The 11504-nt window shown below is 48.9% G+C and overlaps 2 protein-coding genes across 3 annotated transcripts in view; one reads left to right on the plus strand and one right to left on the minus strand.

The window, feature by feature from the left end:
- EIF3A (eukaryotic translation initiation factor 3 subunit A) overlaps window positions 1-2995 on the plus strand; it is a 36819-nt gene extending 33824 nt beyond the window's left edge. For both annotated transcript variants that reach the window (XM_050898673.1, XM_050898674.1), the window contains 2 exons: window positions 120-289; window positions 1669-2995. In XM_050898673.1, the coding sequence (XP_050754630.1) occupies window positions 120-289; window positions 1669-1910 (412 nt within the window). In that variant the 3' untranslated portion in view covers window positions 1911-2995. The remainder of the gene's footprint in view (window positions 1-119; window positions 290-1668) is intronic.
- A 6988-nt stretch (window positions 2996-9983) lies between these two features.
- NANOS1 (nanos C2HC-type zinc finger 1) lies at window positions 9984-11145 on the minus strand. Its single transcript, XM_050899269.1, has one exon. It carries the CDS (start codon window positions 11059-11061, stop codon window positions 10276-10278), a length of 786 nt encoding a protein of 261 aa, XP_050755226.1. The 5' UTR covers window positions 11062-11145; the 3' UTR covers window positions 9984-10275.
- Window positions 11146-11504: the final 359 nt, after the last annotated feature.

Genomic DNA, 11504 nt, shown 5'->3' on the forward strand with positions numbered 1-11504 from the left:
TGTTAAATAGAGACCCACTGGGCCTGAAAATATCTGCGTTGTGATTTATTATTGCTTCTTCCCATAGCAAAGGTAAAATCTTAACATTTAGTCTTATTTTATGTTTTGAATGGCAAAAGGGATGATGCTGGTTGGAGAAGAGGACCAGCTGAGGAAACTTCTAGCTGGAGAGATTCAAGTCGTCGTGAAGAATGGGACAGAGGTGGTCGTGACATGAGAGATCGACGTACTGATGACAGAGAGCCACCTCTCAGAAGAGGACCACCACTCAGATCTGACCGTGAAGAACGTATGTTTATTTCAGTGTTCCTAAAGGCTTACATTCATTATAGGGCCTTCATGTTAGTCTGACAGTGCTAGGATGTGGTAAAATGGGAATAAGTTATATTTTCAGCCACTTAAACTCCCTTTGCATAAGCAAAGTACTAGAAAGAAGCTTTAGTGTAATTGAGAATTCTTCCTTGAATCTTAACTTTTTTTAGTTGTACTCTTTTCTCTCATAGTAGCATTTCACATCTGCAGTAGAAGGATAAGATTTTAAGTATGCAGTTTTCATAGTAGGATTATGTTCAGGGTGAATGAAATGCATGTGCTTAAATTATCAAAATAGACATCCCAGAAAGTAATTTCTGGCTCATTTCTTAAAACCATTAAAATGTGAGGGCAGTATTTCCAAACAAGGCCTTATGGGTTTCACACTATTAATGGTATTGATTTTGATGAATAACCTATTTTAATTACAAACCTGTTTTAATTATGTACATTTATTAATCCTTTGCTGTGTTCTAAAAATACAGTAACAGCAAACACGTGTAGCCTGAGATACCGTGTCTTCCAATTCTGGCATTCTCAGTTCAGAATCTCACTTGGTCTCTGCCCCGAGTGTGGGTGCTCCCTGAACATGGGTGCTGTCAGGCAGCTGGTGTCAGAGAGCAGACTGGAACAGAACACATCATATGGGACTTCAGCTGGCAGAAAGGCTGAGCGTTCTCAATGTGGAGATTTTTAAAAATTTATTTATTTATTCTAATGTATCAAGTTTTGGTATTTGACTGTCTGGTTTGGTATTTGACGCAGCTTTGTTCACACATAGCTGGGGTGGAATTCTTAACGTCCTTTTAGTGGAAATGAACAATTCTTCATATAGTAAAGGATGGTGAATGCTGTTACCAGTGGAGTCGTGTAATCCGGTGCCATTTATACCTCTGATTTCAGTCGGCTGAAGAATAATTTGCTGTCTTTTGAGACAGTGTACACCTAAACATTTTCCACAAGTGTTTCTAAGTTAGGATTTTTCTGTTTTCAGGGTTCAGTCATTTCTGAGGAGATGCTTTTGTGCTTTTAATTCTGATAATAATATCAGAATATATTTTTACATCATAAAATCATGTACATCAATAGAACATTCTTATTGCAGTTACTGTGTTTTGAAGATGACACTTGGGTTGCTCACAACAATCCTGAATCTGAAAAGAGGCTTGAGTAGTTCCTGTCCATTACTTCACTATAAAATTCAACTGTGCATTTGGCTGTCATCATCATATTACCTCTTGGCAAGACTGTGAATCAGTAAATCAGACTGTCGGTGCCGGGCGTATTTGTTTAAACTCTTGCAGGCTGCTGGTGGAGCGTGACAAAGGTGGTTTTATTGTCTTTCTGTATTTGTAGCAAGCTCATGGAGGCGTGCTGATGATAGGAGAGAAGAACGTGGAGAAGAACGTGAAACAGTTCGGCGATCAGCTCCTGCTCCTGCTGCTCCTCCAGCTTCTGCTCCCCCACCAGCATCAAAAGATCGAGAAAGAGATGGGGAGAAGGAGAAAGGTTCCTGGAAAACAGAAAAGGAGCGTGAGCCCCTTCGCCGTACTAAAAATGAGACAGATGAAGAAGGGTGGACCACTGTACGACGTTAAGTGAAAATCACAGAGTTTAACCAATGTTTTAGCTTTGATTTGATCGAATCCACGAATTATATTTGTGCTTATAAACATTCTGAATTGGAGTTCTTTAACAAATGTTTTGAGGTAACATGAAAGCATGAGCTTGAATTACTTACTCATATAGATTGATCATGCACAAAACTCACAGCAGAAGGTTGGAAATTGAATGCCAGTTTTTGAAATTTCAAATGATGCTTATTTCATGGGTCATTTGTTGCTAAAATAAAAAGAAGCAAGGCCAACAGCTGTCTCGAGTAATGCTTCTGTCTCGCACCAAAACAGGCTGACCTTTCTATTTTTAGTCTTTCTTAATTTGGAATGGGGTATTATCGTCACAGAACATGCATTTGAAAACACCTCTGCTCACACAGTGGAATTATTGAAAAAGCAGAGCGAAATCAATTTCCATCATTAGCCAAAAAAGTAGAAAAAATATAAAGGCCCTCTTTTACATAGGTATCTTTGAGGGCAGGCGGTTTCAGAGATGTATTTTATCACTATCTGAATTCAGTAAGTTGTTTAAATTTGAATTAAATACAATAAACATTACGAGCATTAGCTACACTGGGATATTTTCTGTAGGTTCACTTGAATACATAACGCCTATGAGGCCATTTTGCAGTCATTGTTCCAGTAACGTATACTGCTGCAGTGTACAACCACAAAACTTCAAGCTTTTACAATTTGCGTGTTTTGGTAAGCATATGGCTATGTATTTTCCGTTGCCAGGATCACAACCGCTTTTTCCATTACTGGATAATTCATGCCTTTCAAGGATTTATAAATATTGTCATATTTAAAATGTGTGGTTTTGGAGAAATTGTTGCATTTTCCCCCAATTCTTTGTCTTCAGGGTCAATTCCTTCCCTTTCCAAAAAAGTGATTTGTAGTAATGGCTGTGTTGACTTCAATTTTGGGGTGCAGTAACAATGATTAACTCTCTGGTCATACTGAAGCCAACACAGAACTTGCTGCTGTGTGTTTCTTCAACGATAAATAAACAACTTAAGGAATTAGCTGCTACAGCGTCTTGACTTTTTAGTAACTTCCTGCAATGTATGTTACTGCAGAATAGCTGTTGAACAACTCCTTTTCTGTATGCATACCTGTTTCTGTACCAGCTGAAGGAGAATGTGAGAACACCTGGGATAGTGTCTTCCTGAGAAACCTGCTTTAATTTTAATGTGTGTGAACAAAAGTTGTAATACTCCTCTTGTCCTTTTCCTGCCCTCTTCTGAGTTATCCAGGACCAGTAGGTTTCGCAGGAAAAACTTGCTCTGGGAGTCATCGTCTGAGGGCCAAATTTTTGTGCCTTTGGAGCCTGTCATGTCATTGCTTGTTGAGTCACAGAATTGCTTCAGAGCAGTAGTGTTTTCTAAGCAAAAAAAATACTATGGTTTTTGTTCATCATACAGTCCTATAAAGGATGGAACTAGGGAACGGCAGCTATCTAGTAACAGAGAGCGCTTACTGAATTTGGAGTAGTGGGTGCTGCTGCTGTTAGCTACGTCTTGCGGTCCTTGCATTCTGTGTCATAGGATCACAGGATCATTCCTGTTACAAGGGACCCCAGGAGCTCACTTCACCTCTGGCTGTGAAACGATTGTGTTACTCAGAACCATGTTTCTCCAGCGTGGTCTTGAAAACCTCCAAGGATGTAGGCTGCACAACCTTTCTGGGCAACCTCTTCCAGTGCTTGACTGTTCCCAGACTGAAAAATCATAGAATCATAGAATGGTTTGGGTTGGAAGGGACCTTTAAAGGCCATCTAGTCCAACCCCCCTGCCATGAGCAGGGACATCTTCAACTAGATCAGGTTGCTCAGAGCCCCGTCCAACCTGACCTCGAATGTTTCCAGGAACTGGGGTGTCTACCACCTCTCTGGGCAACCTGTTCCAGTGTTCCACCACCCTCATCGTAAAAAAAAAAAAAAATCTTCCTTATATCTAGTCTGAATCTACCCTCTTTTAGTTTAAAACCATTACTCCTTGTCCTGTCGCAACAGGCCCTGCTAAAAAGTCTGTCCCCATCTTTCTTAGGAGGCCCCCTTTAAGTATTGAAAGGCCACAGTCAGGTCTCCCCGGAGCCTTCTCTTCTCGAGGCTGAACAACCCCAGCTCACAGCCTTTCTTCATGGGAGAGGTGTTCCATCCCTCTGATCGTTTTTGTGGCCCTCCAAAAGCTTAACCCTTTCTCTTTTCAGCTTCTTCCTAGTGTCTCTCATTCTCCTGCCTATGCACTGCTGTGAAAAGTCTGGATTTTCCTGGTACCTTCCTGGTGTAGGTACTGGCTGGCTGCTGTTAGGTCTCCCCAAAGCCTTCCCTTCTCCAGGCTGAACAAGCCCTGTCCCCTCAGCCTTTCCTCCCAGTGACATGCTCCGGCCCCTGACTGGCCTGTTGGCCCTCTGCTGAACTTACTCCAATTTGGCAATGTCGACCTTGACCCAAAACTGCATGCAGCAGTTAAGATGAGGTCTACTGAGCGCTGAGGGGCATACTCTCCTCATCTGCAGGCTATGGTCCTGTTCAAACAGCCTGAGATCTGCTGGCTCACGCTCAGCTTTTTGCCTGCCGGGGCCCCGGAGGCTTTTGAGCCACCCCCCAGTCTATCATTGCAAGGGCTTCTTCCTTGGCAGCGCAGGACGCTGCCCTTCTCCTTGCTGAATTTCATCAGGCCCCTGCCCAGCCTGCCTGGGTCCCTCTGGATGGCAGCCCTGCCCCAAGTGCAGTGACTGGGCCTCCCACCTCGGTGTCGTCCACAAACCTGCTGCCGGTGCACCCTCCTGCTGCCTCCAGGTCCTTGAGAAAGATGGCAGGCCGGGTCGCAGGCCAGGTCCCTGTGAGACCCCACTCCAGGTGCGCTCCAGGCCATTGACCACGACGCTGAGCCCGAACATCCAACCATTTTTTCTGCCCACCTTGTTACCTAGACTGTAACATCCTGACTTGGGTACAAGAATGTTGTGTGAGACAGTGTTGAAAGCCTCGCTAAAGTTGAGATGAAGAACATCCACTGCTCCTTCCCTTGTCCACAAAGTTATTTTGTTGTAGAAGGCAGGTGAGTCCGGCATGATTTACCCTCAGTAAATTCATGCTGACTGTTCCCGGTCACCTGCTCCTGCATGTGCCCAAAAACATGCTCTGAAATTACATCCTCCGTGATTTCCCCAGGGACTGAAGTGATACCATCTGGCCTGTAGTTTCTCAGATGGTCCTTTTGGCCTTTTCTGAAGATGGGTGCAACGTTTGCCTTTCTCCAGTCATCAGGGAGATGTAAAGAATGATTATACCTCCAGTTACATATTTTTAATTTTATCCATACAAAGCCATTTTTGCATGGGGATAAATGTTAGTGATCATTGCACCAGCTAAAGCTCTGTTCCCAAATGTGTGTTCTTAACTTCTGTTATTTGAGATGATTGTGATAATGTTGCCAACACATGTAAAATTCTCAGGACTGGGCGGCTTGAGAAAAGATGTAAAAGATGTGAGCTTTACAGACATGCCAGTGTGTTTATTTTACTGCTTGATCATTTTAGACAGAGTACTAACTACAGCGATCAAAAACCACTACTGATCAAATCCAACAGCTAAAACCTCCATCTACTGCCGTAATTATACATTAGCACAAAGTTTGGTTACCTGAAAACGTTGACGAAGTCAAATGAATTCTCTGTCAAGCATTGCTGTGTTTGATTGATTCATGTTCAGTTAAACATCTAAAATTTTCAGTGAACCTTAGAAGAATATAAACTGTCACATGCTGTATTTAGAAGGCAGAACTTAAGGCTGCTGCTGGGTAAATGGATGCAAATGCTGCTCGATTAAAACAAATCTCCAAGAGCAGAGCAAGGCAGGTGATCAGGTATGAACAGTTCAGTTTCTTTCCTACTCCAGGAGCAGCCCAGAGACTGACCCCCAGCTGGTGGGCAGGGCTGAGGACCATCAGGGTGCTCAGCAGAAGTAGGGTATGTGCATTTTAATTATGTTTTCTCTAGAGTGCCTTTGTTCTAAAAAATAAAATTAAAAAAAAATAATAATAATCTGTATTTTATGAGAACTGGCAGACCAGGGCAGGGGCAATGAATGAAGCGGTGCCACTCCGGTCTCGGCACAGCCACAACTGCACCTCGGGACATGTCACGACCTTGGTTGCACGGGCCTCGGTGCGGTCATGGGCAGGATCAGGAGCACACTGGGGAGCTGCAGTGCAGGTGGGCTGGTGGCCAGCCAGGAGGCAATCTCCAACAGGAGGAGTACTGGAACTCATCTTGCTGTAAAAGAAATGTATCTTTGTTGTTTTAATATCCTTAGGCTGCAGTCATTGACAGGAACTGCTACATGTAAGCAAGTTTTCCTGCTGGAACTAAAAGGTACTGTTAAATTGTGTAAGCCTACGAATTGAGGGTGTTAAGGTCAGTGAAATGTAAGATTCAAAATGTACGCGTTATTCGGGCACTAGTACCCATCCTGCGTGGTTTACTGCAGAATTGCAAGAAGTAGGCACTGAGTGGCATAACAAGAACGCCCAATTCTTCCTATTTTGCCATGGCAGGATCAGCTAGAACTGAAATGCTCTACACTTTGTCTGGTCCTCCTCTTAAAAAAAAATAATGCATTTAATTATGGTAGGATGGAGATTCTACAAGCTGTTCCACTGCTTCTTGCTAATCAAAATCTCCCTCGCTGCAATTTAAGCTTTGTTAGTCCTCATCCTCCTGCCTAAGAGTGAAATCTACTGGCTTTGCTATACCTTTTTCCGTATTTAGCATATCACTTGTTTTGCCCAGACAACAGGCATATTAGAAGTAATTATCTTCCTCCCCATGTGACTGTTGGCAAACAATCTCCAGTATATGTTAACCTATATATTTGGTGGGTCAAACTGGCACATCTATGGGAAGGAAAGACATTTTATAGCCACCATGGTTTAGTCCTATGGCAAAGCAGCTACCTGAGGCACTCTGGTGAGCAGACTGAGAGCAAACTCCGTCCAAATAGGATTTCCACTAAAGATGGGTACAGACTTTACCTGACTTCAGCTGGATCAAGTTATCTATGCATCTGAAAGCAGTTTTTAAGTAGAAGTAGCTTGCTTTTTGCCAAGACTAGTATCAACTGAGGACTGTAGGCTAACCAATACTGTGTTCACTCCTCTTACCAGACTATCACTACGGAAAAGATTCCATCACTTACATGCTTATTTCCCTGTAATAAAGTGATTCTCTGAAAATAAAGTATTTGGTTTAAACGAGTGGCCATAATATTTTGATTTGCAGATGCCTGTAGAATAAATGAAAATAATATCTGGCTCTTCTTAGACCTCTTCTGTGGAGCATGTAACAGCTCCAACCTGGGCTGCTTTCAGATTAAGCTATTTGCTGTTCCTAGGATTTAAATTACTAATGTAAATGGTTTCCAAATCAAAGCAACGCTATAAGCACTATCTATTGTAATAAGCTTTTCAGAGTGACCAAGAACAAGCATGTTTCAGCTTACTCAGTGCCACAAGGAGTGTGCTGGTGCACACGAAATGGCAGAAGCTTACTTAAAAAAAAACCAAAACGTCCTTAAAGGTTGAGTCTTTGTAGGACACCGACTTGTAAAACTTTAAAGGGCAAATTGTCCTGTTGAATGATCACGTAAAGTAACTGAAGAGCCTTGCTCTCAGGCTGCCTTTTGCTGATTCTGAATCTTGTCATCTCCTCTCCAGAATAGTTTGGGGTCCATCCCTGTGTCCCCCCCCAACTGGTCTTTTGAAGCTGTTACTCTACCGCCCTGCCTGTTAAGACTTTGATCAGATGCCTAATGCTGTGCAGCGGCTACGACAAACAGCTCTCGGCCTTTCCACAGCAAGGCTGCCAGGACACGTGCAGGATGAGAGAAGAACCAGGAGTGACAGGCAGCAGCAGCGGCCACCGATACAACAGTTTTCCTCTTATACAGACAAAGGGAAGAAACAGGCACTGCAGAAGGCCAGTGCCATCTGCAGCAGGGGATCTTCTGGTGTCTCCATGAATTTCCAGGCATTGCAATAGGGGTGTTGCTACACAGTAGCTTAATGTACAGACCAGAGCGGAGGGGTGGGTACGTTGCAAACACCGCGAGAAGCACCTTGGATCCAGCCCTGCCAGAATCACCCCTCAGAAAACGCCCCAGACAGATTTTTGTTAGATATTTCTTGCTTTTGTGTCCAGTAACAGTCAACTGCATTAAAATGTATGTACTGATCTTCAAACTTCCCACAAAGAAGTAACAAAAGTACAGAAGAAAACTCTTCCTATAGCACACTTGAGCTTGATTCTAACGTGTGGTGGATACAGATTCAACCTGCGTGGACCAGGCATCACAAAACCAAACGCATCTAACAGCTTAGAAGCGCCCGTGGTGCATGCCCCATACAGCAAGAGACAGTATGTAACGGTATTTAGCACGAGGAGAGGGTAGCTGCCACAAGGTTAGCTGCAGGCGCTATGAAGTGTTATTTAATGCAAGCCCCACTGCATTTGGTAATTAGACCCGAGCCATCTTTGGAGCCATCTGATGAAGATTTAAGAGAACACTGCCACACAAAATCAGTTTCTCCTGCCTAATTGCTGCAACTGTGAGTCAACAGCAGTGATGAATAAGGAACCCCAGGCCCTCGTCCCCAGCCCACCCTGCGCAGCTTTCAACTCCATTCTCGACTGTCCTGCTCTCCCCCTCTCCTGCCCCCATCTCCCACCCTGTTGAGCAGCTTATCAAAAGGAATCCACGCAAGCGTGCATCGCCCCTCACTTTCCCAGCTCCCTTTTTCTGTCAGGACCCATCTCCGTTCTCATCCTCCTGGTGATGCCCCAGCAGTTCCTGCGCAAGGTTCTCTTCACCTCCCCGCTTTTGGCAGGGCCACCTTTGTGGACCGAGCACCCCTCCACGCCCCAGGTGTCGGTAAAGCCATCTACAGCATAACCCTCTCTGCACTGAGAACTTGGGTGCCTGCCTTTCAGCTCCAGAGGACTCCTAAGCAAACTACAAACCCGCTGCTGCTCCTTGTCCTGCCTCCGAGTCACAATAAAAGCAATTTCTGATCTCTTGACGATTAGAAGCAACGCAGCCCTGTCCGATACTCGGTACCAAGGAACTGCCATCACCTAGGGTCCAGGTCTTCAGCATCAACCTTACATTTTGTATAGTTTATGTAGCATCAAGGATATCCGTTAACCACATGGGTACATCCCTCCCACCTTGCAATGAGTTAAAGCCTTATTTTCTCAGCTCTTGAAAATATGTCACCTCCCCTTCCACCATTCTCCTGCGGTCACGACTTTCTGCTTTGTCCAGGTCTCTTCTCTCCAAAGGCTTCCCATCACGTCCCCATTCTCCACCACAAACACAAGTTGCATCAAAGCTTATCCTCTGCCATACTTCCTGCCTTTCCTTCAGCAGAAAGGGCTCAGTTTGCACCTCGGGCCAAAGTCATGATGTTTTCAAACGTGCACTTTGATGCTTTCTCCTCTCAGACCTTCCCTAAAGCTGCGTATCAGACACGGGGACCTGCGAGACCAGCGCCGTCCACACTCGCTAGTGGAACAGTTCAAGGGTGACCGTGGGGCACGGCACTGCTCTCCCATTGTGCCAGGTAGGATGCTGCGATTTTGGGGAGGTGTTAATTGCCGAGCAAGTAACCGAGTGCAGGTTTGATCACGATTTGCTTCCCGGTTCTAAGATCGGCAAAGAAAATTGCTCGGCTGTTTACTCTAAGACCTCAAACGCGGAGTGTTGTACCCTAATTAAATACCCCGCTATTAACAGCCAAGACGACAGCTCTCCCGCCCGGCCCCCACGGTGCAGCACCAGGCTGAACAACCCAGCCGGAGCCCCCGACGGCACGGAGCGGTTGGGGAGGCGGCTGCCGCCGCTTTCCCCCGGCCTCGGGGGGTGGAGGCAGAGCCGGGCCCGGCCGGCGGCAGAGGGCAGCGCTGCCCCGCTGCAGGCGCCCGGCGACGCGGGGACCCCCCCCCGCCCGATGCTTGCTTTAACCCCCCCCCCCAGTTAGATCTCGCCGTAAATCCGTTTCCGTAAAAATCACATATATATATTTTTTTTTTCTTACAATAAACAAATACAGTGCATCTAAGCTGCGCGATTCCCGCGGCCCGGCGCCGGGCTCCGCGCGGGCCAGCGCGCACCAGACGCCACCGGCGGCACGACACCGGCCCGGCGCTCCCGCTCGCCGGTCTCCGCCTTTAATATATTAATGTGGGAAAGAACAAAACCGCCATCCGCTTTAAAGACAAAAAAACCAAAACCCCAAAGGAAACAGACGGGAGGAGGCCCGGGCCGCCCCCGGGGTCCCGGCGCCTAACGGCCCTTCTTCCCCAGGGCGGTCCGGGCGTGTTTGAGCTGTTTGGCCGCCTGCATTTTGGAGAGGGGGCAGTACTTGATGGTGTGGGCATTGTCGCCGCTGGCGCCGCAGAGGGGGCAGGTGTAGCGCCGCAGCACCGGGCAGAGGACGCGGCCGTCGGGTCCCTTGAGGATGTGGGTGGTGTAGAGGGCCACGGCCTCCTTGTTGTTCCGGCAGAAGACGCAGACCTGCAGCTCGGGTTTGAGGAGGCGGGAGGCGGCCCGCGGGTGGGTCGGCAGCCGCCCCGCCACCACCACGCCGCCCCAAGCGTGGGGCGAGCCCTCCCGGCCCGGGTGCTCCCCCGAACAATCGAAGACCACGGCGGCGGGGCCGCCGCGCCCGGGGAAGGGGCTGAAGTCGGCGAAGCGCTCCTCCAGCAGGCCCTCGCCGTGGTGGTGGTGGTGGTGGTGGTGGTGATGCCCGCACAGGTCCAGGTCGTGCAAGTCCAGCGCGCCCTCGAAGTACGGCCCCGCCGCCTCTTCCTCCTCCTCCTCCTCTTCCTCCTCCTCCTCGGCCGGCGGCACGGCAGCCGCCACCACCACCGAGGGGGGCTCGGCGCCGAAGCCCTTGCCGGGGCGCACGGCCTTGGTGATGAGCGTGGCCAGCCCCAGGTAGTCGTTCCAGGAGTTGAAGACGTTCCCGCAGGCGCTGTGACTCCGGCCGCCGTAGCGGGCGCCCGGCAGGCACTCCACGGGCGGGAGGTGCCGGTGCTGCTCCAGCTTGCCGCCGGGGAAAGCCTCCATGGGGGTGCAGCCGCCCGGGAGCACCCGCTCCCCCGAGCGCGGTGCGGGGCTGCGCTGGGCGCCCGTCCGCGCCCCACGGACCGCGGCTCAGCACCGCCCGCGCCCGCCGCTCCCGCCGCCGCCGCCTGTGCGAGCGCGCGGCCGCGCGACGCGCCTCAAATAGGGGGCGGCGGCGGGAGCGGAGGGGCGGCCGCCGCTCTCCCATTGGCCGCCGGCCAGAGCCCCCTCCCGCTCATTGGCTAGCGGGAGGCGGGGAGGGGCGGGGCGCGGCGGCGGGGGGGCGCGCGCTGGCGGCGCAGGTGTGGCGGCACGTGCGGGCGGGGCGGCGGCGGCGGCGGGTCCGGCTGTGTGGCGGAGCCGGGCCGGGCCGGGCCGGCGGAGCCCCCAGAGCCCCTGCGGAGCCTCCGCGGAGCCCCCGAACCGTCGGGGCCCGGCTGGGGAGC

The sequence above is a fragment of the Gymnogyps californianus genome, chromosome 6, assembly GCF_018139145.2.
Source record: "Gymnogyps californianus isolate 813 chromosome 6, ASM1813914v2, whole genome shotgun sequence".
In the NCBI taxonomy this organism is placed as follows: domain Eukaryota; kingdom Metazoa; phylum Chordata; class Aves; order Accipitriformes; family Cathartidae; genus Gymnogyps; species Gymnogyps californianus.